The 24,985-nt window shown below is 36.0% G+C and overlaps 1 protein-coding gene across 4 annotated transcripts in view; it reads left to right on the top strand.

Moving 5' to 3' along the window:
• The window catches only part of LOC106875188 (protein CFAP20DC), a 42,109-nt gene that overhangs the window by 6,587 nt on the left and 10,537 nt on the right, over positions 1-24,985 (top strand). For 3 of the 4 annotated variants that reach the window (XM_014923226.3, XM_052966914.2, XM_014923228.3), the window contains exons 2-15: positions 1,696-1,732; positions 3,571-3,657; positions 5,263-5,356; positions 6,749-6,821; positions 7,935-8,049; positions 8,226-8,382; positions 10,100-10,182; positions 12,661-12,784; positions 15,165-15,238; positions 16,465-16,513; positions 17,247-17,792; positions 20,385-20,517; positions 21,540-21,645; positions 24,332-24,805. In XM_014923226.3, the coding sequence (XP_014778712.1) occupies positions 1,712-1,732; positions 3,571-3,657; positions 5,263-5,356; positions 6,749-6,821; positions 7,935-8,049; positions 8,226-8,382; positions 10,100-10,182; positions 12,661-12,784; positions 15,165-15,238; positions 16,465-16,513; positions 17,247-17,792; positions 20,385-20,517; positions 21,540-21,645; positions 24,332-24,805 (2,136 nt within the window). In that variant the 5' untranslated portion in view covers positions 1,696-1,711. The remainder of the gene's footprint in view (positions 1-1,695; positions 1,733-3,570; positions 3,658-5,262; positions 5,357-6,748; positions 6,822-7,934; positions 8,050-8,225; positions 8,383-10,099; positions 10,183-12,660; positions 12,785-15,164; positions 15,239-16,464; positions 16,514-17,246; positions 17,793-20,384; positions 20,518-21,539; positions 21,646-24,331; positions 24,806-24,985) is intronic. The other variant, XM_014923227.3, reaches the window with a different exon arrangement.

The following is a 24,985-nucleotide window of genomic DNA, read 5'->3' as shown; positions in this document are numbered from 1 at the left end:
AAGGCTAAAGTTTTAGGCAGTAGGAAAGGAGGCAGAACCCTATAGGAAAGTGGCCATGTTTGATATGTAGGAAAAAACATTTGGTAGGAATTCTTTATGGTGTAAACCATGGTTCCCAACTTGTGGTCCACAAAGGTAGTACTGGGGGGGGGGGTCCATGAACATGTTAAGCTGACAGACCTTTCAGTATCTTGAGGTCCGTGGGAAAACTTGTTTAAATAAAAGGGGTTTTTGGTAGTGAAAAGTTTGGAAACCACTAGGGTAAACTATAGATGCATCAGAAATATGACAGGATCACAGGTAGGCTGACATGGAAGGGGAAGGTAGACTTCATACATGAGAAGTTAGTACTCGGAGTACACATAGAGTAAATTTGTTAAATGCCTGGACAGGGAAGACTCCTTAGAAATAGATGATATAATGAGCAGCAAAGGGTGAGTTTCTGAAAGCATAGAGTTGCTAGTGCAAGGGTAGAGGAAAAAATCATTCATGGAGCTATAAATTTTCCTGGCTCTGAAGGGATGCTCTCTCTCTTTCAGAGACAAGTGCAGATTGTATAATGTTTGTTTATGAACTGTGATGCTACATGTTAGTGAGATGTGGACCTTAAATGGAGAGGATTTATGAAGTTTGAAAAGAAATGAGTTGAGCATGCTTGATTTGTAATATTTGTGTACATGAACAACAGAGCAGAGAGAAAAACTTGATAAAGGGGAATTAGATGTAGTGTGCAAGAGAGAGAACTGAACTGGTACAGACACATATTGTGTATGGAGGGTGTCTGTTGCATAAAGAAATGGTTAGCTCTCCTAGTACATAGAACTTGTGAAAGAAGACAATGCATACACTATAAACATACTACAATGCACAGAAGAGAGAAGACTATACCTTCAGACTGTAGGAAGGTTGCCTCAAGAACTCTGGATGTATTGAAACCATATTCATAGTTGCATGGTCCTGTTCAAATACTTTGGAATTTAAATAATTGTATAACCTGATAGCTGGGTTCCATTTGAGCCTTAGAAGCCAGTTCTTATATCTAATATCTCTCTCTCTCTCTCCCTCTCTCTTTCTCCCTCTCTCTTTCTCCCTCTCTTTGTCTGTCTATAATGTAAGCATAATTGCTGTTCAGACCAATGTAAACCAATAATAAATCTAATTTAATTGATTGATTTGTTATTGTTTAGGCTTAGGTGAACTGATCAAATGCCAAACTAATTAGCTTCAAGCTGCAAAACACCTTTGTTTTATGTAGTTGATCACCTGAGCATTTTTTAAATATTATTTCAATGTCTTACTTCATACATCCTGGTCACTTTCCTGTTTGCTTTCCACTCCATATTTCTCTTTAGACATGACCTCATTTACCTTTATCTCATATGCCAACAAAATATTTCTTACCTGTATACTGATGTTTGTTGTTGTTCGCGTTTAATTCAAAAAGAGTTCTGATTTATCACACCTAAGAGAAAAAGCATTCCAGCCACACCACCCCCACCTTTTATCCAGACACCTTTCATATATTTCCCCTTTTTAAAGACAGCAAAGTGTAAAGTGAAGAATTGACTGCTATTTCTAGCAGGTCAAACAACCACTTTAGCTTGTGATGTTTGTTTTTGCAGTTGTTTATATTTCATGAAATTACACAGCTAATCTATAAATATATTAATTCATATTTTTATGTTATTTATGCAGGAAACTTATCTGCAGTATGTACAAGAATGAGTACCAGGTTTGTATTGACTTTATTGGTATTCAAAATTTAATCTGTAAATGAATTTAATGACAATCCCAATAGTGTTGTTGTTGATGTTGTCTAGTCCCTGAGATTAAAAGCTTATATTTTTTAACACCTGAGAGACTTGCATTTATATATGTGCAACAGTTATTTGAATAAAACAGCATACTTAAGATAAGGATAATTAAAAGTTTGCATTGCACAGGAGTGGCTGTGTGGTAAGTAGCTTGCTTACCAACCACATGGTTCCGGGTTCAGTCCCACTGCGTGGCACCTTAGGCAAGTGTCTTCTACTATAGCCTCGGGCCGACCAAAGCCTTGTGAGTGGATTTGGTAGACGGAAACTGAAAGAAGCCCGTCATATATATGTGTGTGATTATGTTTGTGTGTCTGTGTTCCCCCCCCCCCAACATTGCTTGACAACCGACGGTGGTGTGTTTACATGCCCGTAACTTAGCGATTCGGCAAAAGAGACTGATAGAATAAGTACTAGGCTTCCAAAAAAATAAGTCCTGGGTTCGATTTGCTCGACTAAAGGCGGTGCTCCAGCATGGCTGCAGTCAAATGACTGAAACAAGTAAAGAAAGAAAGAAAGAAATTGCATAAAATATTTTAGTTATTTACATGAGAATCATTCACAGTTATAAAGACAGGATAAGTTGAAAAAGTGAGAACACCTTATTACAAAATTGACTGATAGAGTTTTGTGTAGCACCTGAGGTTCTATCCAGGAGCTCAATTTCCCAGTTTTTATAGAATTAGTCAAAACTTCTAGAACCTTTTGCAGGAATCTGCTATATTCCAACCTCTTCCTCATACCTTAACCACCAGCTAACATACAGAGGTAACATCTTCCCTCCCTGAGTTTGTTAACTTGCAAGCTATTGAGTGCCATGGCACAAAAATTGCATTTAATCCAGTCTGTAAAGTGGTTGGTATTAAGAAGGACACCGAACAAAAACAAATATTGATGGTCATTAGACCAGAATGAGAGGAATATAGTGAACGCTGTGAGAAACATCTTTTTGTTTGGCATCCTTGTATGTCTCAGGTTTTCGTTCCCAACTTCGACCCTCCATAAATCCTAAATTTTATTTTAGAATTTGTGGGAGCAGCTGTCTTTGAAAACTCATATTGTCGTTGAATGCTCGAAAGGAGGAGTGGATGGACAGCCAACAACTGATGAAGGGTCCTTTTTCTGTGTTTACTTTTCCTGTTTTCCATTTTTTTCCTTGTTTGCATATTTGACTTGTTTGTTTACATATTTCATGTTATTTGCACCGTTGGTGATGTCCTGTACCCATATATGCATTTACAATTATATATATATATATATATATATATATATATACAAGAAGACATTAACACACACATACAAATATATATATAAGTTTGGCACAGAAATGTTGACATAGAGTGGTGAATAAATCGATCTTGGATATATCGAGTTTGAAGTTTCTGTCTCTTTTAAATATACAAATTTAAAAGTTAAAAACCTTGAAATATACATATATATATATATATATATATATATATATATATATATATATATATATATATATATATATATTTGTATGTGTGTGTTAATGTCTTCTTGTCTTGATACCTCATGGTAGTTGTAATTGTGACAGTTTCAAAGTAGTTGTAATTTCCATCATACAAGCAGTGTCCTTTGTTTCCAATCTTCTGTGAAAACTTGTCTGGCCATGTGGAAATATTATCTCCCATGAAAACATGTGAGGACCTCTGTGACTTAGCTACAGAATTCTCTGTAGACAAATAAAGACTGACTTGATGATATATGATATTTCTTAATAACATTTATTTTCTAGGGTGGCTCTTTCTTTGAAATATTCTCTTCACAAGGCAAAGATGCTACAGCAAACTGGAAACTTGTGGGGGGTTCTGGGATCAGGAAGGTGAGTAGTTTTCATCTCCACATTTGTTGTTGTTTGCTGTTGTTTAGCTCAGATCAACTCTGACAGAACAGGGACTTAGGATCAGAGATGTTCCCGTCTTGATCATCCCATCTGTTCTTCAGTATTGCATATCTAGTATTACATTGTCAGATGTGTCCCTCTTTTTTCAGAAGGCAGAAAAGAAGGAAAATTTGACTGATATTTATAGCAAATTGAGTGACCATATAGAAAGTCCTTTGGTGGCTTATCATCTTTCACATTTTATGTCACCTGTATCATTTTATTTATAACTATGAATATATTCATATAACTTTATTAAAAATTATGTAACACACTATAGTTCATACAAATCAAAGAAATTATTTCTTGCTTTACTCTAAATCAATTTTGAGGTTGAACTCATTAGAGAGAATATGTGGAGAGGGCATGATTGTGATTTCAGCCTTTCAACCTTATTGAATCTCATCAGCTTAAGTGCTATGAGAATCAAATATGTTCTCTTAGTTTGGCTATTTAAATACAAATCAATATCTACAATACATCAGTTTATGATGTAGATAAGAGAACATGCATGCTTTTAACTGCACCAAAGCTAAAGAGATCTAACTAGGTTGAAATGAGAATTCTTAAGTTTATAGATGTTCTCTATGTTCTCTCTTGGAGTATAAAATCCTAAATTATTTTAGAATTAATCTAGAAATATTTTCTTTATAAAGAATATTATTTACAGTTAAAGCTCATTCAATTTCAAGATATCCATTTTTATTTTATTTATTGTTTTTCCATTCCTAATTCGTAAATTCATTTAACCATTCTGTGATTATATCTGTAATGAAAGGCACCATCTTTTGTTTCAATTTCTTTTGGAAAAAAAAAGGAAAGATTTTAATAAAATAACTGTCATTATCGATCTTGTGTTTGCAATATAAGATATTCTTCCATAAAATTTATAATAATCATGATAATGCTGACAACCTTCTTATTGTATAGTGTGCTCAGATGTACTACAACTTGTTGAAAATGGATAAAAGATAAAAGACAGCAGACATATATGCCATATACATTGTTGGCACTCCGTCGCTTACGATGTCGAGGGTTCCAGTTGATCCGATCAACAGAACAGCATGCTCATGAAATTAACGTGCAAGTGGCTGAGCACTCCACAGACACGTGTACCCTTAACGTAGTTCTCAGGGATATTCAGCGTGACACAGTGTGACAAGGCTGACCCTTTGAATTACAGGCACAACAGAAACAGGAAGTAAGAGTGAGAGAAAGTTGTGGTGAAAGAGTACAGCAGGGTTTGCTACTTATCCCCTGCTGGAGCCTCGTGGAGCTTTAGGTGTTTTCGCTCAATAAACACTCACAACGCCCGGTCTGGGAATCGAAACCGCGATCCTATGACCTCGAGTCCGCTGTCCTAACCACTGGGCCATTGCGCCTCCACACCATATACGTACACAAAATAAAACAAAAAGGAGTGAGGACAAAGGTTTGTAGATAATTTTTATTATGAAACCAAAAATTGTCTACGGTAAATTGCTACTAAATGGATTAAAATATATTAAAATTTTGTTTCATAAGAATCATTATGCTTATTTCTAGATTTATGAAAAAGAAGTCAAAGGGTATATTTATAATCTGGAAGGAAGCACAAGTACAACAAAAATGATATTACCAAAAGATTCTCGCCAGTCATGTAAGTGTGAACTTTATATACAATTATTAAAATTTTTTTTTGTAGAACTTAGTTGTAACAGATTAATTTATTTTCATTCAATATATGTTCCTTGTAGTATTGTTTACTTCACTTTAAATCAATTTTAAGGTTAAGCTCATGAGAAATCACATGCAGTGAGAGCTAACATCTGAATGATTGTGATTTTACCCTTTCAACCTAATTGGGTTCCATCAAATTAAGTTCTATGAGAACCAAATATGTTCTCTTAGTCTGGCTATTTATATACAAATCAATATCTAAAATATATCAGTTTATGATGTAGATAAAAGAACATGCATAATTCTAATTGCACTGAAGTTAAAGAGATTTAACTAGGTCGAAATCAGAATTTATATCTGTATGTTCTCTCCTGGAGTATAAACTACAAAATTGTTTTTGAGCAAGTCTAGAAATATTGAATAATTTCATTGTGGAATACTGCTTATCAAAAATATATATTTTATTCATAGAATTGTGTGTGTGTTACTCACTTATATGAGTTAGATTTCTAAGATATTTGTATTGATTTTTTTTTTGAAATTATAGACTGGAATTATTTAAGTTTCACTAATTTTGCTTGAAAGTAAATCAGTCAAATAGATTCTTTAAGATTTTCCATTATAGCAGATAAATATCTACCATTTACAAAACAAAAATTTCACTGGAGCAAACAATAGTGTGGAATAAGATGCAGATGTGTATCTACAAGAGATTACTAAAGAAGAAGTATGTATGAGACAAGGAGTACTTATCCTAAGGAAATGAAATGTGAGGTCAGGTATTTGAGACACTCTGAACAAGTGGGGAAATGAAAACAGAAAATGACAAGATTTTCAAGAATGGCTAATGAGATGTTGAAAGTATTAGTGTGAGCTGATGTCATACTAATCACATTAAGTACTTAATGTGATGTACCATTTATCATAAATTCAAACTGATGAAGGAAAAAGTACATCTTATCTCTTTTCTTGACAGCATCAGTGAGGTAATTAGTAATGAGAGACTCAAGATAGAGGCTGTACTTATTGAGCTTTTGATACAAAAATATTTTTTTAAATTGTGTTAATGTGCATTTATATGCATGTATGTGTATGTGTGTGTGTGAGACACAAAGAGAGAGAGAGAAAGAGAGAGAGTAAAAAACTTTACAATTGTTTTACTTGCAAGCAATGAAAATACAAATCATTTAATCATTTGTAACTTTAACTAATTAATCTAAGTAGAAAATAATTAGTAATCATGCAGCTGCATCTAGCTACATTAACTATTCATGGAGTAATGATTTGAATACCTATCAAACCTAAGCCAATTTGAAGAAAAACAAGCATTGTAGTGATTTTTAACAAATTAAATTATATTTTTTATTTTCAGTGGTTTTGATCCAGCACTTTTTAATATTCCAGTTATTCTTGGGAAGAGGCCAAGACTTCTCTCTTGAACTTGGGTAAGACTCAGTATATTTGTACCCAGTATATTTGTACCCAAACTGCCATTCCAATCCTTCTGCTTGTTAGGTGAAGGATTAGGGTTGGGACGCCTGTTGAAGTAGGCAAATACTTTATGAAGTCCCATGAGTGGAAATCTAATGTGTTAAATGACTAAACTGAATAGTCATGAGTAACAACTTCACAGCAACTTTTGTGTTGTAATTTAGCTCGGTTAGACCTATGATCTAAGGTATTCTAGTAATGACCGTTCCATTATTTTATTTAGAACATTGTACCAGTGTCACTTTTTAAGACAAGGTATGATCTTGGGGGTGAATGCCTGTGGCCTTGTGGTTAGGATGTTGTACTTATGATTGAAAGATCATTACTGTTGACATGTTTAACCATCTAGCATTCAAAGTACTCCGTAAAATGTAATGTTTATTTATTATCTCTGCCTTAGCGAAGGCAGAGGTATTGTTTTCAGTCGCGCTTGTTTGATTGTTTATTTGTCTGTGGACAAGATATTTCAAGAACTGCTGGATGGATTTGGATGAAACTTTCAGGGATGTTTGGCCTTGTGACTGGCACGAACTGATTAGATTTTGGGATTGATCCGGTACCAGACAAGGATTCTGGATTATTTTTCCTGTTTTTTTACTTAATTTTTGAGAGCAGTCAGGTTCATTTTTAGTATTCTTGTTTGTGAGAGCAGTTGAGTTTATTTCAGATATTCTCATTTTATAAATCATCTCGGCTAATCGTTGAGAGGATGTTGGTGTTGCTTTGGCAGAAGTTTGCACTCTCTGAGTGCTCTTGTTCATATTGTTTTGAATTAATCATACATTATCTCATAGCTTCGAAATTTTGTTGATGCGATTGTTTATTTTTAGAATAACATTGTAAAATAAGTGTGAGAGGTCAGATCTGGCCAGTTTGAATATTTAGGCCAGATATGGTCTAATTAAATGCTAAAAGGTTAATATAAAATATATTGGTAAGCTAATTCAATAAATTATGTGGTAAAAAAACAAAAAAAACAATACAATTTTAGCCTGTGGCTAATATTTTAAAAAATTATCGTGGCTGTTGTTTAATATGTAAATTTTATTCAATGTTTAATTTTCCAGTTTAATTGACCTTGGGAATAACAAGCGAAGAATATTGCTGTCAACTGCACAAAGAGAGATCCAATGTACCCCACTTCATGCCAAAGTGCCTTTGTTGAAAATCAAGAGAGGTGTGGTAAGTAGAAATCATTTGATTTAAACTTCAAGTTTTATTCTACGTATTACAATCTCTGTCTTGCGATATCTCATTCAGTATCAATGAGGTAATCTCAGATTAAGTGTTTCCTGATTTTCTTGTGGCAATAATTATTTTAAAAACATTACAATAATTTATTTGTTGTTTTGTTTCAGTGGATTAACCTCTGTGTTGATTTAGTCTCCGCAGTAAATGATCTTTGGAAAAATCAGACATTTAAAGCTGTTGACATCATCACTGTGTCTGCCTCATGTCGTCTTCGACGCATTTTTACCATGAAGTTACCACCCTATGAGACGCCAGATGAGAATGGTTAGTTTTCCTCTGTTTTTATTAATGTGTCCTCTTATTCTATGTGTGGCATGATCAAAATAAATAACCAAGATTCATAATCATATTCACATGATCATTTAATATTGATCTGGTTGTAGACATTTTGGCACAGCCATTTTGGCACAGCCATTTTGGCATAGCCATTTTGGCACTATGTATTTGGCATTGCTGATTCGATGCTGACTTATTTGACATCAGACGTTTTAATATTTCTCTCATTCTTCTCTCCTAATCTCTACCTCTTTTTCTACATATGTGGGCATATTTCTCTTTATACAAAAAGAGGGAAAGTGTTTGTGTCAATCTCACTCAATAAATTCTACTCTCTTTCTCTCTCTCTCTCTGCATGCACGTGTGTGTTTGTTTGCTTCCCTCCAGTGCCAAAAAGTACTGTCACCAAAACAGGCTGAATGTCCAGTCTGCTGTGCAAATCATCAGTGTCCAAACAGCTGCATCCATCTATCTCCTTCTGTGATATTAAATGGGTAGAACTGAATTTCATTTCAGTTGAAAAATTTGTGCTAGATTATGTTTTAATTTTATGGCAAATTTATTGGCAAATTTTTAAATATTCCATGACCTGTAAAAATAATTAGATATAATAGAACATTAAATATGATACAACATTAGCTCTGTAGGATTTGTGTTTTAGCTTTTGTTTATTAGTGAGGTTACACAGGGTTAAAAAATAAATTATTATAGCTGACTACTTCAGTGATTAATGACAACGGTCCTATCTTCATGGTTGGTGATTTCAATGGGCATGTTGGGTACCATCCTGGTGGCTTCGATGGTGTGCATGGAAGCTATGATTTGGTGTCCAAAATGAGGATAGAACGAAGCTATTGGAGTTTTGTGATGCAAATGACCTAAGATCTACAACACTGACTTCAGGAAACCAGCCAGTCACTTGATCACCTGTCACTCTGGTGACTGCACAAGCCACAATCCAGATTGACTATGTTCTCACCAGAAAGCAGGATAAACAGTTGCTCATAAATGCAAAGACACTCGTACTCCTTAACATAGGTTAGTCATTAGTGACTTCATACTTTTGGCTAGAAAGACGCCCAGAAGCATACCAGTCTGGAAAAAGAAGATATGGAAGCTTAAGGATCTTTTGAACAGTCAGAGATTTAGAGACATCCTAATTAAAGCATAGGGAAATAGAGACATTTAATATAGAGGACAATGAAAAGTTCCTACTATAGGACACCTTACTGAGAGCCACAGACCAAATTTGTGGCTGGTGCAAAGTCCCACCCTGACCTAGCGTGACATAGTGGTGAAACAGTGAAGTAATAGAGCCAAGAAATAGGCCTGGAAGGTCTGGACAACTGGTGGATAGAAAAGAAGGTAAGCAATTGGTATATTTAGCTAGAGGGGGAGCATAAAGGGAGAAGTTTGCCAATGTTCTGCTGTGTGAAGACCAGAGGTATGAGGTTTCTGGATTTTAAGATACATCTGCCAGATCAGTGGTGTGTTAAAACTAACATTTTTCTGGCAGGTTACAAGATAAGGTTTAATTAAAACATTGACTATTTTTCTTTCATATATGTATATTTGTGTTTGTGTGTGTATGTATGAATATTTGTGCATGTGTGTGTGTGTGTGTGTGTGTGTGTGTATGTATATATATATATATATATATATATATATATATATATATTTAAAACCCTTATATTTATTTTCATAGAAGATGTTGGCAATTGTCAGCTGGAATTTGACTATATCCCAAAACAATGTCAGTTTGTCAATGATGTACAGACTTCTACTCAAGTAAGATTGGTTTTTTTAATAATCTTTCCCTTCACTATGTTTTACTTTTTATTTCTAGATTTCTTTATCAACTCATCAACATCATCATTTAACGTTTATTGTCCATGCTGGCATGGGTTGGACGGTTTGACCAGGGCTGGCAAGTTGGAACGCTGCACCAAACTCCAGTCTGATTTGGCATTGTTTCTATGGCTGGATGCCCTTGCTAATGCCAACCACTCTGAGAGTGTAATGGGTGCTTTTATGTGCCACCAGCAGGGATGTCATTTGTGTGTACCAGTATCTGCCATGACTGCAATTTTACTTGGCTTGATGGATCTTCTTATAATGCCAAAGGTCTCAGTCATTCACCATTGCCTCTGTGAGGCCCAACACTCAAAGGGTGCTTTTCACCTGCTACCAGCATTGGCCACCTTGCTTCCTTGAGGCCCAACGCTTGAAAGGTGCTTTTTACATGCTACCGGCATGGGGGCCAGTTATGTGACACCAGCATTGGCCACAACTATGATTTCACTTGGCTTGATGGATCTTCTCAAGCACAGCATATCGCCAAAAGTCTTGGTCACTAGTCATCGCCTCTGTGAGGCCCAAAATACGAATTATTGATCTTAATTAATTTATAGAGTGATGTGGCTTTAGCCTAAGTGAAATGGGGTCATTGTAAGCTTGGATGTCAGATAGACTTATGTAATTTATTTTTACATAAAAGTTTGATTTATGCAAACCTCAGACTCATTTTTATGTTTCATCTTGGTTTCTTATATTTGGTGATTCATATAATTTAGACAGTCTTAGCATTTGTTTAAACTCCATTTTTCATTCTTGCATAGGTTGGACAACTATAATATTTGAGGAATTTAGCTACATCTGGATGTGTGTAGGTTCATTTTTGATAACATGCTCATGTATTATAAAAAAAAAAACAAATAAAAAGAAATTACATGTATAATACATAACTTAAAAGCAGCGCTGCTGATGTGCCAACACACATGAGCTTGAAACATGGCTGCCCTCATGCACTTCTCCTGAGGAATTCCAGAAGGAGTTTCATGAGACCACTGCAGAGACACTTCTGGAAAAAAAAAATTTCAGTAACCATTAGAAAACCGATTATAGCAGTGACTCAATCAATTCCTAGCGATATCTGAAGAAGGCATTTTTATATTCCGAAATATTATTATATCAGACTATGGATAATTAAATTATAACAGTTATTATAGTCCACTCTGCATTGTTGTGCCATTCAAGACACGTTATATTTGAGGAATTGTTTTACAACCAGACACCCTTTCTAATATCAACTCTTACCTGTTTTTCAAGTAAGCTGTTGTTTATTCCTTTATGGCATAGAGTGCCTGAATGATTTATTGATAACACCACAACACCACACTTTCATACAAGTGATTGAAGATGTAAGCAAACAGACAAACACATATATGCATGCATATACATACATATGACAGTCTACTGAATCCACTCATGATGTTAAATATAATTGTGGAGTACTTACAAGTGTGGTAGAACACTTAATCTTTGGTCTGGATTTCTGCTCTGGCTTTCACTGCTGCTTGCAGCCATCTTATCACACAAATATTTGCCTCTATTTTTATAAAAGACATGAACATCACAACTTCATTTTCTCATACTCATTTTAAATCTGAGACCTTGTCTCAATGTTTGGCGTCTTGGAAGACAGTAGTTAACAGAAAGACATGGGGATTGCAATTTAAGGATGAAACATAATATGGCTGAGAACTTAAAAATTTGGTGGAATGATTTTCAGTCAAATTATGAAGGAACTAGGAAGACCAAATGAGAGAAGTAGGAAAAAAACAGAAATGCATTGTGTATTTATGAATCAAGGACTAAAGATTTTTATTTACTTGATACTGGCATGTAAAAAGCATCCTTCAAACTTTGGGTCTCACAGAAGCTGTGACAAATGACCGAGATCTTTGGCAATATACTGTGCTTGAGAAGATCTGCCAAGCCAAGTGAAATCATAGTCAAAACCAATGCTGGTGTTTTGTAATTGGCACCTGTGCTGGTGGCACAAAAAGCACCCACTACACTCTTGGAGTGGTTGGCATTAGGAAAAGCATCCAGCTGTAGAAACCATGCCAAATCAGATTGGAGCCTGGTGCAGCTTACCAGTTTTCGTTCAAATTGTCCAATCCATGCCAGCATGGAAAATGGACATTAAATGATGATGACGATGATGATGATGATTGATAGATGTATGGAAAAAAAACAGACTGTTGTAGTAAATAAAATTGCTTTTTATTTTTTCTTGTTTTGCATCTTTTATTTTATTTTTTTTAATCTCATACTTTACCTGTTAATAACTTTTGTGATTGACTTCTCTTGAAAATTAATTTTTATGAAAATGAAGTAAATAAATTAATAGAAATTAAAGGAATTGCATTCTTACATGATTTTGTTTATCAAATTACATTATCAACATATTTTTCGCTCCAGATTATCAACATCAGAAAAATACAGCATGAAGAAAAGTTAAATAATATGGAAAATGGAAATATTTCATGGGAAGCATCAGGCAACAGAAATGAGTTTCAGCATTCATCTTCTATGTCAGATACAGGTGATCTACTTCTGTCTTAGAATTACTGCCCAGGTATTTCTTCTTAGTGTCCAGCTGTAGAAACCACGCCAAAGTAGTCATTGGTGCATGACTCTTCACACTTTTTCAAACCATCTAATCCACAGCAGCATGAAAGCTAGGCATTGAATGGTGATAATGATGATGATGTGTCGGCATGGCTGTATAGCTAAGCAGTTTGATTCACAACCACATGGTTCTAGGTTCAATACCACTGCATGATACATTGGACAAATATTCTTTTACTATAGCTTCAGGCTTACCACTGTTTTATGAGTGAAATTTAAGGCAGAAACTGTGTGGAATCCTTTTGTATGAATGAGTGCATATGTGTGAATTGTACTGTCATACCAATTATTGTGCATTCATATCCAACAACTGCATTCACATCTGATCATTGTGTTTTAACAAAAGTATCTATTTTCCTTTGTTAAACTCATTCAGCATCAATATCTTTACAAAATGTGAGCACTTTGGTGGTGGAGGGTTGTGTGACATTGAAAGTGTTGAGCAGTTGTCTAGATTAACCCTTTGTTTCGATTAATTTTGAAATTTATGAAGAATTTAGGTTGACTTTGCCCTTCATTTTTTCAGGGTCAGTAAAATAAGTATCACTTGAGTTGATATAATTGACTTACCCTCTCCCTTGAAATTGCGGGCCTTGTGCCAAAATTTGAAACCATTTTTAAACTGGTGCTCAGAGCATAAATTAACATGAAATTTTGATGGAAGGTTTTAATTTAGATCACAAGAAATTGGTATCATAGAACCAATAGTGTCTCAGATAGGTTGGTATAAAACAGGTTAAAATACTGTTTGATTGAAGAATACATAATACATCATCTGTTTTTTCATTGTTCTTATTGTCTCAGGTGGCGAGCTGGCAGAATCGTTAGCAAGCCAGGTGAAATGCTTAGCGGTATTTCGTCTGTCTTTACATTCTGAGTTCAAATTCCGCCGAGGTTGACATTGCCTTTCATCTTTTCAGGGTCGATAAATTAAGTACCAGTTACGCACTGGGGTCGATGTAATCGACTTAATCCATTTGTCTGTCCTTGTTTGTTCCCTCTTTGTTTAGCTCCTTGTGGGCAATAAAGAAATAAGAAACGTTTGCATGCCAGGCAAAATGCTTAGCGGCATTTTGTCTGTCTTTACGTTCTGAGTTCAAATTCTGCCAAGGTCGACTTTGCCTTTCATCCTTTCGGGGTCGATAAATTAAGTATCAATTGCATACTGGGGTCGATCTAATCGACTGGCCCCCTCCTCCAAAATTTCGGGCCTTGTACCTAGAGTAGAAAAGAATTATTGTTATTGTCTCCTCTTTACTGTAATAACTATTTTACATATCCTGTTACAAATATGTGGGTTTTTCCTTATTTTTCTTGAACCCTAGGACTTTAAGGCTGGTTTCCATGGCATATAAGTGACCAAGATCACAACATTCTCTCTGAACAAGATGCTCACCCATTGCAGGGTTCAAGGCTAGCAATTTGAAAGGAGGGGACAAGTTGATTACATCTATCCAAGAATGTGGAGGTGCACGGCTTAGTGGTTAGGGTGTTAGTCTCATGATCATAAGACTGTAATTTCAATTCCTGGACTGATTGATGCATTGTGTTCTTCATTTCATGTTGCTCCAGTCCACTCAGCTGGTAAAAATGAGTAGTCCTGCGACAGGCCAGTGTCCTGTCCAGGGAGGAATATATATATGCCAGAGAAACCAGGAAACTAGTGCTAGGCTCCTTACAGAGTAATGTGGACTAACCATCCCAGTACTTGTCTGGTACTTTATTTTATCAAGCCTGAAGAGATGAAGGGCAAAGTTGACCTCAGCAGGATTTGAACTCAGAATGTACAGAACTGGAAGAAATGCCATTAAGCATTCTCCCCATCATGCTAATGATTCTGCCAGCTTACCACACAATTAGTATACTGTGCTTAATTAAAATTAGTTCAGATTGCTGAAATCAGATTCTAGTCATACTTCATAGCTGATGATGGAAGGTTGTTACTTAGCTCAAATCAGTTCTGACTGAGCAAATCTATAATTAAAGACATTCCAGCTATGACCATCCTATCGTTGTTTTCTATGCATAGTGTAACCCATACTACAATATTAATTTTTTTTATATATTTTAATATTTTTTTAATTATATATTTTAAATGGATTTGGGGGATTTAAGAGAGATTTTAGTTGCATTTCTAGCAGATTGAGTGACTTGTAGAGGCTTCCCATTGAACAATTCATGCAAAATCTTGAGTTTGTGGAATACGAAAAACATTGTAAATTGGATGCAAACAGGTATCCAAGAAAATACATGTTAACAGTCAACATTTTGATTTTATTTCTTTCTTTACCTAGATTCAAAGACAAAGAAGCTGATAGCATTTGGTTCTAAAACTTCTCTTCCAGTTCAACGGAAAAGTTCCAAAGAGGTTTGTAGGGTATCGTTTTGTATTTTTGAAAGTTTTTTTTTCCCCAAAGCACCCAGCATATTCTGTAAAGTAGTTGGCATTAGGAAAGGAATCCAGCTGTAGAAACTATGTCAAATCAGACTGGAGCCTAGAGCAGCTCTCCGGTTTGCCAGCTCTAGTCAAACTGCCCAACCCATGCCAGCATGGAAAATGGCTGTTAAATGATGATGATGATGATGATTGTCATTTTATACACTTGTATTTGTTAATCTTTGCAAAATGGCAAAGTAAAGTAAAAATAGAAGTTTGTGTTTTATTTCATTTATCCATCCATCTATTTTCTCTGTTCACTTTTCCTGGAAGGATCATGAGGGGGCAGAGATAGAGTCTTCAGGCACCTCCCCTATAAGGATCCTATCGGAAGCAATCATCATTACACTTTCTAGCTGGATTCCCAAACACGAGGCTATGGATATGTAGTGAAACAGAAAAGAGCTATTTTGTTGTGTTGTTGTGCTATGGTCACTTAATCCAATTAGAGCTGACTGCGGAAGGATACATGTGGCAACTTCTGTCCTGCAGTATACATGCCTTTTCCAAATAGCTAAATGAGCTGCGAATTTGATGGTGAGGAAGCAACATCACTTTCTTCGACATGGCACATCTTGTATGTTCATCTTAGAGAGTTGCAGATTTGATGGCCCTAGTGGCAACATCACCCTTTCTGCTATATGACTATTATAGTGTTCACTACCAGTGCTACGTAATTCATTTTGCTATTTGAAAAAGGTGTGTATACTGCTGGGTGGAAGTTGTCACATGTATCCTTCCACAACCAGCTCTGATTGGATTAAGTGGCCATAGCACAACTGTGCTTCACTACCATGACAAAATAGTTCATTTAGCTCAGCTTGAAGAATCCGTCTTGTAATTCCTTCCTGTGATATTCTAATCACACGTTCATATTACTATATGACTTGATCGATGTAGATTTCCATCTAATATCTTGGTTTGTACAGGATTACATATGTAAAGACACGGGATATAAAGAACAAAGCTAAGCAAAGAACATAAGAATAAGTAAGAACAAGAATTATTAAAGAATGAGAATAAGTAAGGCCTGTAAGAATAAATAGAGATTATGAGAATATGAGAATTAATCAGGAAAAGAATAAAAGAACATGATTGAAAGTGCATTGTCAACACTGTTTCATCATCTAATTTCTTTTTGTCTTTTTTATTATTAGCGATTATCAGTGGAGAAAAATGTCCAGTCTACCTCATCCAAAATTGCTGGTGAGCTATTATTTTATAATTTTGTGTTAACTTTTTAGCATTTAAACCAGCTATATCTGGCCCAATTATTCTATCTATTTTATGTTCGAACTAGCCAGATCCAGCCTCTTACATCTACCTGACATTGTCATTCTTAAAATAACCAATCACATCAAAATCTCAAAGCTATGAGATAATCCATGATGAATTCTAAACAATGTGAATAAATAAACATTACTTTTGACAGAGTAATCTGAATGCTAAAGGGTTTCTTTTCTCATCTACTCTTTCTGGAGAAGAGTGTATGCTCAAACATAAACGACTTTTCCCTCTCTTTTCCCGGGCGTAAACCAAACACACTCTGTCTTTAGCTTGTCTTTGTGTTTGTTTTTTAATTTCTGCAACCTATGTTTATGTGAGTGTCTGTTTGTTTCTTTCGTGTCTAGTTGTCCTCCCTACTACATCACTTGACAGCTGGTATTGGTTTTTTTTTTTTACATCCTTGTAACTTAGTGGTCTAGCAAAAGAGACTGGTAGAATAAATATCAAACTTTAAAAAATAAGTACTGGGATCCATTTGTTCCACTAAAACCCTTTAAGGTGATGCTCCAGCATGGCTATAATCCAGTGCCTGAAACAAGATAAAAGATTAAAGTGTATTGAAAAGGAAATTTCTGTTAACAGTAGGACTCAAATATTCCAGTAAATGTTTTCCATGGTTGCCTCATCATTTGAATATGTTTTTTTAAATCAGGTACTTCTATGCTTTTTAAGCCACACCCACCCCGAGAGCCTTCTACAGAAAAAAATCGAAGAAAAATTCGTGTAAAGAGTACAAGTTCTGACAGACAATCCAATAGTGCCAGCTCAGACGGAGCAACAAATATTGTTCTTGGTGAGGACCTTATGTTGAGTGTAAATAATTCAGAGTTATGTAATGTGTCTCAAAATGGATTAAGTTCTAGACTGAAGAATTCTTCCATGAAAGATCAAAATCTCCATAAGTGTTTGAGAGAAACAAAAGGAATTAATAAAAATAGTAAAAGTCCTGATTTTCAACAGGGTAACAAAATAAAAGAAAGCTCGAAAAGGAGTGTGCAACAACAAAGAAGTTCTTTAAATCAAGGTCAAGATATAAAAAATGAAAATGGCAGCCATGCAAACAGTTTGAATTCTAATACAACAAAAGTGAAAAGAAATGTTGATAATAAACGACAGAACAAACATCAAGCTCAGTCTGTTTCTAAAGAAAAACCAACAGAGTGTGATGAGCCTGATATTCAATTGCCACGCAAACCAGGTAAATGCCTTTTCTCCCTGATTTAATATTGTTCTCTGTTTAGTATTGTGTTAAACTTAACAGAATTTGGAAAAAAAAAATGTAAAGATTGTTAGGAGAGGGAGTGGCACAGGAGTGGCTGTGTGGTAAGTAGCTTGCTTACCGACCACATGGTTCCGGGTTCACTCCCACTGCCTGGCACGTTGGACAAGTGTCTTCTATTATAGCCTCGGGCCGACCAATGCCTTGTGAGTGGATTTGGTACACGGAAACTGAAGGAAGTCCGTCGTATATATGTATTTATATATGTGTATGTGTGTCTGTGTTTGTCCCCCCAACATTGCTTGACAACCGTTGGTGGTGTGTTTACGTCCCCGTAACTTAGCGGTTCGGCAAAAGATACCGATAGAATAAGTACTAGGCTTACAAAGAATATGTCTTGGGATCAATATGCTTGACTAAAGGTGGTGCTCCAGCATGACCACAATCAAATGACTGAAACAAGTAAAAGAGTAGAGGAGTTGGCTAATAATTTATTTAACATACATTCTATGAAGGTGCAGACATTCTATGGTGTGGTTAAGAAGATTGCTTCACAAACCACATAGCATTGGGTTCAGTCGCACTGTGCAGTACCTTGAGCAAGTGTCTCCTGTAGCCCTGGCCAACCAAAGCCTTGTAAGAGGACTTAGTAGATGTAAACTATGTCAAGATCCATCATTATACACTTGCCCAAGGTCCCACTGCATGGCACCTTGGGCAAGTGTCTTCTACTATAGATTTGGGCTGACCAAAGACTTGTGAGTGGATTTGGGAGATGAAAACTGAAAGAAGTCCATTGTATATATATATATATATATATATATATATATAAATGTGTGTGTGTATATATTTATATGTATGTATCTTTGTGTCTGTCCCCACTCTCACCGCTTGACAACCAGTGTTGGTGCGTTTACATCCTTGTAACTTAGCAGTTCAGCAAAAGAGACTGATAGAGCAAGTACTGGGCTTAAAATAATAAGTCCTGAGATCAAATTGTTCAATGAAAAACCTTCAAGGCGGTGCTCCAGCATGGCTGCAGTCAAATGACTGAAACAAGTAAAAGAATAAAAGAACACACACACACACATATATATTCTTTTATTCTTTATATGTTTCAGTCTTGAGGCTGTGGCCATGCTGGGGCAATGCCATATATATATATATATATATATATATATATATATATATATTAATTATTAGGGAAGCAGTATTAATACTGAATGGCAATTTTTATATCCAACTTAACATGGATATCTTGTAAAATGCTGAATACTACATTATTAGCCCTGAGAGATCCTCTCGTATAGGTGCTTGGTGCATATAAGCATGGACATAAACCATAGCAGACAAAAATCATCTGTTATGGGCACTAAAATTCCCTTATGTAATTTCACTGGACCTCAGCAGTGGGATGTGTCTTGTGACCACATACCTGTCAAATCTCACTGCCTCAATATATAAAATATCAGCATCTCTCCAGATACTGATGTCACAAATAGCTAGCAGGTTTATTAAAAATTATTAGCAACAGAAGCACAATTAGTACCAAAAGGCAATAATTGTATTCACCTTAATGTAGATGACTTGTTAGAACATCAAATACTGCATTATTAGCTTTGAGAGATCCCCCTCATATAGGCGCATGGTGCATAAAAAGCACAGGCTAGAACCATGTGGCTAGGGAGCAAACTTGTTACAGATTGAAAGCCAAATGTTCAGTTGAAAATTAATTTGGCAAAAATATTGATTTTGAAATTTTGAAAGCATTTACAGACATCTCTCACAAGGCTTTGGTTGGCCTATAAGGTTGGCTTTCTCCTTTTGCCTATATATATATATATATATATATATATATATATATATATATATATATATATATATATATATATATATATATATATATATACTACACTCTCTGAGTGGTTGGCGTTAGGAAGGGCATCCAGCTGTAGAAACTCTGCCAAATCAGACTGGAGCCTGGTGTTGCCATCCGGTTTCACCAGTCCTCAGTTAAATCGTCCAACCCATGCTAGCATGGAAAGCGGACGTTAAACGATGATGATGATGATGATGATGATATATATATATATATATATACCACTTTTGCATAACCAGCCCCAGCCCATTCAAAAGTACCTTGGATCGTAGGGTGACCTGCTGTGCTTGAGGAGACCTATTGAGTCAAGTACATCAACATCAAAATGAAAATAAAATGGAAATTGTAGTTGTGATACACGTGTCAGAGTGGCACGTAAAAAGCACCATCCGAACGTGGCCGATTCCAGCGCCGACTTGACTGGCTTCCATGCCGGTGGCACGTAAAAAGCACCCACTACACTCACGGAGTGGTTGGCGTTAGGAAGGGCATCCTGCTGTAGAAATACTGCCAGATCAGACTGGAGCCTGGTGCAGCCTTCTGGCTTCCCAGACCCCAGTTGATCCGTCTAACCCATGCTAGCATGGAAAACGGACGTTAAACGACGACGACGATGATGATGATGATGATGATGATATATATCTTTTCTGTCAAACACGAGATGTAATTCTATTTCTTATTTCCACTCCTAGTTGAGATGGATGAATCCCTGTCGGCCATCATTGCAATGTTAAAGGACAGAAATGATCTAAATACAGACACCAGTGATGTTAATCAATATATTGATGAGCATAACCAATCAAGCGATAATGAAGATGGAATCAGGTAAGATAGCAATACTTTCATCATCTTCACCACTGTTTGTGGCTCTATCTTGGATTGTACTACTTAATTTGTTGTTATTTAACCCCTAGTTACCCCTAATCAAAAGCATTCTAACCATGATGATCCCACCTTTATTCCAAGCTTAGCATCCAAAAACAACATTATCCAATGTATTCTTTTATTTTAATACAATTGGATGTGGTTAAAAGGTATTTGGCTGCTATTATTAGCAGGTTAAATGACCATATAAAGGCAGCTTCAGGATTCTAGTTAATGATGACTGAAAGATCAGTGAAAATATTATGATCAAGAAGGGAAATAAAGATGAGATGTAGTAGCAACATTTAACTATAGTAGGATATCTCTTTTTTAGAAGTGTTCCCTTTGACCAAAAGGACCCACCTATTTCCAGCTTGAAATGTTGATAATGACCACCTCCAATATCTTCTCCACTATTATTAGTATACCCTAAATCCATGCCAGAATGGAAAAGGGACAGTAATTGATGATGTGGATAATAGTAAAAAAAGGCAGCCTCTATGCTGTTGCTCAAACCGCTCAAAACCACAGCCAAAGTTTAAAACCTTACAGCCTTAAATAAAGGTGGATGTAATGGAGAATGTATTCAAGAGTGCACTGTACCTAAAAATAAATGGGATCATCACTGATGGAGTGCCTTTCATATTGAGTCTGCTTGATCTAGTCTGAGCTGCTATGTCTGTGTGTGTGTGTTTATTACTTCCACTGCTTGTCAAACACTGTTGGTTTGTTTATCTCCTTGTCTTTGTAACTTAGTGTTATGGCAAAAGAGACCAGTAGAATAAGTTTCCAGAATTCAAAATAAATGTTAAAGTTGATTTGACTAACCTTATATAAAATCAATCATTTTTTTTATCGCAGAAGACAGAGATTTCATGGTGCATTTATATACTACTACACAATATTTATATTGACACTCAAAACATTAAACTATTTATACAGTTAATCATGAACTTGTGTTATTTCTTCTGTTTTTATTACAGAGGAGAAAATTCTGACCAAAGTGATTATGTTTATTTGTTTACATCTTCACCCAAATCAGCTCCTAAGTATAGTCATTCACCAGTTCAGGAAAATGACAGTGCTGGGGTAAGTTGCTTGAAGTTTCTACATGAAACATTTAATACATTTTGAGATTAAGTTTCAAAGATTGTCCTTTTATCTTCTACTCAACAATCATTTTATTCACTGGTCTAATCTGCATATCAATAGATGTACTGAATGAAAAATAATTCATTAGCTTATTGAAAATGCTAGATATCCATCTTTCATCCATAATACTATCCTCTTTATCTACATTCTTAATACTATCCTCTCTCCACCCACATTTTACATTGATCACCCACCTGAGCCACCAAATTATCTCCTCTTTTTCACTACCATACATCATTCACTCTCCCCATGCACTTTGTCTGTATCTACCCTTAAACTCTTGCAATATACCCACTCTTTATAGCTTGAGGGTTCACCCTGACATCTCATCACCAGTATTTCTATTTCCAGCTCCACCTTAGTCACTCTCACCTACTCTTCTATTATATGCAGGGGTAGATCAAAACCCATAGAGGCTCTTAAAGGGTTTTGATGCCCCCATATATAATTCAAAGTACAAACAATAATAAAACATAAAAGAAATTTTTATTTTTCAAAATGAAACAAAACTAACATTATGATGGAAAATAATGTTTATTTTTGTATACTTCCACTTTATATTTGAAAAGTTCTCTCCTACTTGTTCTTAACTGCAAATCAGATCCTCACTATGACACCATGAATACATTGGAATTATATTTCTGATCATATAAACCACTTCAAATATTATTTTAGCAAGTTTAAAGTGATTTCTTTTGTGCTGTAAACCATTTACCATTTCTGTGGGGGGTCCCCCCCCCCCCCACCTCCATTGCTGACCTAAGTGTGTGCTTATTTTGCTTAATGGTTAATCTAGTGCCGATAACATGAGTAGGTGGGTAGCTTCTCTAGGACAAGAAACTTATTCTGGTCCTTTCTCTCAGACTTTAACCTCTCATCTCCTAGCATAAAGCTGCCTCCCTCTCCTTCCTTTGGTACTGCAGCCCCACTCAGTGGAAGGGGATCTCAGTCTTGTAAGCTATGTTGTGGCTCATGAGTGCTGGTGCCACAGAGCAAAAAACAAAAAAAAGAAATACTGAGTACCAGCTATAAAGTGGTTAGCATTAAGAAAGGCACCCAGCCTTAGAAACTATACCAAAACAAACATTGGAGCATAATGCAATCATCAGATCCTATCAAACTATCCAATCCAAGCCTGCATGGAACAAGACCAGTAAATGTTGATGATGAATTATAAACAAAATGTATTTTATTAATATAGGCATAGGAGTGGCTGTGTGGTAAGTAGCTTGCTTACCGACCACATGGTTCCGGGTTCATTCCCACTGTGTGGCACCTTGGGCAAGTGTCTTCTACTATAGCCTCGGACCGACCAAAGCCTTGTGAGTGGATTTGGTAGACGGAAACTGAAAGAAGCCCGTCGTATATATGTATATATATATATATATATATATATATATGTATGTGTGTGTATATGTTTGTGTGTCTGTGTTTGTTCCCCCACCATCGCTTGACAACCGATGGTGGTGTGTTTACATCCCCGTAACTTAGCGGTTCGGCAAAAGAGACTGATAGAATAAGTACTGGGCTTACAAAGAATAAGTCCTGGGGTCAATTTGCTCGACTAAATGGTGGTGCTCCAGCATGGCCGCAGTCAAATGACTGAAACAAGTAAAAGAGTATAGATATACAATTAAAATCATCATCATCATCATCAACTTTTAACGTCTGTCTTCCATGCTGGCATGAGTTAGATGGCTTGACAGGAGATGTTAAGGCTAAGGGCTTCCCCAGATTCCGTAGTCTGTTTTGGTTTGGTTTCTGCAGCTGGTTGCCCTTCCTAATGCCAACCACTTTACTGAGTGTACTGGGTGCTTTTTACAGGGTTCCATCACCAGCACTTTTTACATGGCACCCTGGTTTTAGGATCTCAGTTCTCTTGTGGTGGGCGAGTCTTCTTGGTTACAGCAGTGTACTACATATCTTGGTCCTCTGTCACCTCCTTCATTTGGCTCAGCGTTTTGAGATTGGCCTTCAATACTTTGTCCCATGTCTTCCAGGGTCTCACTCTTCTACAGCTTCCCCCCACTTAAAGTGAATGGCACTTCTTTTAAAATGGATTATTATATACTTTGGAAATGTATTCAAAGGATAAATATAATATAATATTAATAAATTGTGTGCTTTCTTCACATTATATGTTTTTCTTTGAATACATTACCAAAGTATAAAATAATCCATTTTAAAAGAAGTGCTGATCACTTCAACTGGAGGGATTTGTGGAAGACAGAGATACAAGAAGACATCGACCATGCAAGCATGGAAAAGTGGACAGTAAAATGATGATGATGATGGTGGTGGTGGCGAAGTAGTAGTAGTAGTAGTACCAGCAGCAAAATAGATACACTACTTCTTGAACCATGCAACCACTTAATGGGAAATCATTCTACAAAATTAAATGAATGAAATGAGAAATAAGGAAAGCTTCTAACGAAGCTTTTGCACCTGGAATATAATTTTTTTTTCTTTTTAAACTTTCTGCATTGTTAGAAGCTTTCCTGATTTCTTATTTCATTCATTTTTCTATTTCTGTACTACAATGCTTCAAGCAAACTACAACACTCTTCTTACAAAATTATATGTTTTATTGCTCTTTTTTTTCTTTATTTTATTGTCTTTATAGAGAGTGCAGTCTGGCGGCAAAGTAAAAGGGGGTTTAGGGGATCTACTGTATTCTGCTCGAGGGGCAAAACCAGAAGATGATTTTGTTTTGAGTGACAGTGATGAAGAAAGAGGGAAAACACGAGTGAAATTAGGGAATTCCCGTTCACACACAAGTAGTGCTACTTCCAGTAGAGGCAGTTCTAGTAAAAGTGTTCATGCAGGATCCAATTCAAGGACTAACATCTTGCTACCTGAAAAGGGAGAAAGTCTGCCTATACATAGTCAAACCGTCCAGCAATATAATTCAGCTTCTAATAACCATTCCCAGTTACAGCCTGGAAGTGGTCTCAAATATAATTCTGCTAATTACGTTACAATGACAGATCCATCACAAGTGAAAGTTCAACCGAGTCAGTTGTCCAGGTTGAGTCGGAAATCATTACGAGAGGTCAGTTCATCAAAAGTAAAGCCACTCAGTGAATCTACTGTTGAGGTGAGTAACAACTGGGTTTTTTGGGGTTTTTTTTTTTTTTGTAAAAGCTTGGCAGGGAAGAGGTAGTACACATGATCCTTTTTATGGTTTCTGTGACCAGTGGGAAGACAGGAGGAAGTTATCCTCTGATGGAGATGGGACCTGAATGCTTGCAACAGAGTGCACTCTACTGAAGAACCC

Source organism: Octopus bimaculoides, chromosome 4 (assembly GCF_046866305.1).
Source record: "Octopus bimaculoides isolate indiv1 chromosome 4, ASM4686630v1, whole genome shotgun sequence".
Taxonomy (NCBI): domain Eukaryota; kingdom Metazoa; phylum Mollusca; class Cephalopoda; order Octopoda; family Octopodidae; genus Octopus; species Octopus bimaculoides.
The sequence above is the reverse complement of the archived record's forward strand: the minus strand, read 5'-3'. Positions and strand labels throughout refer to the sequence as shown.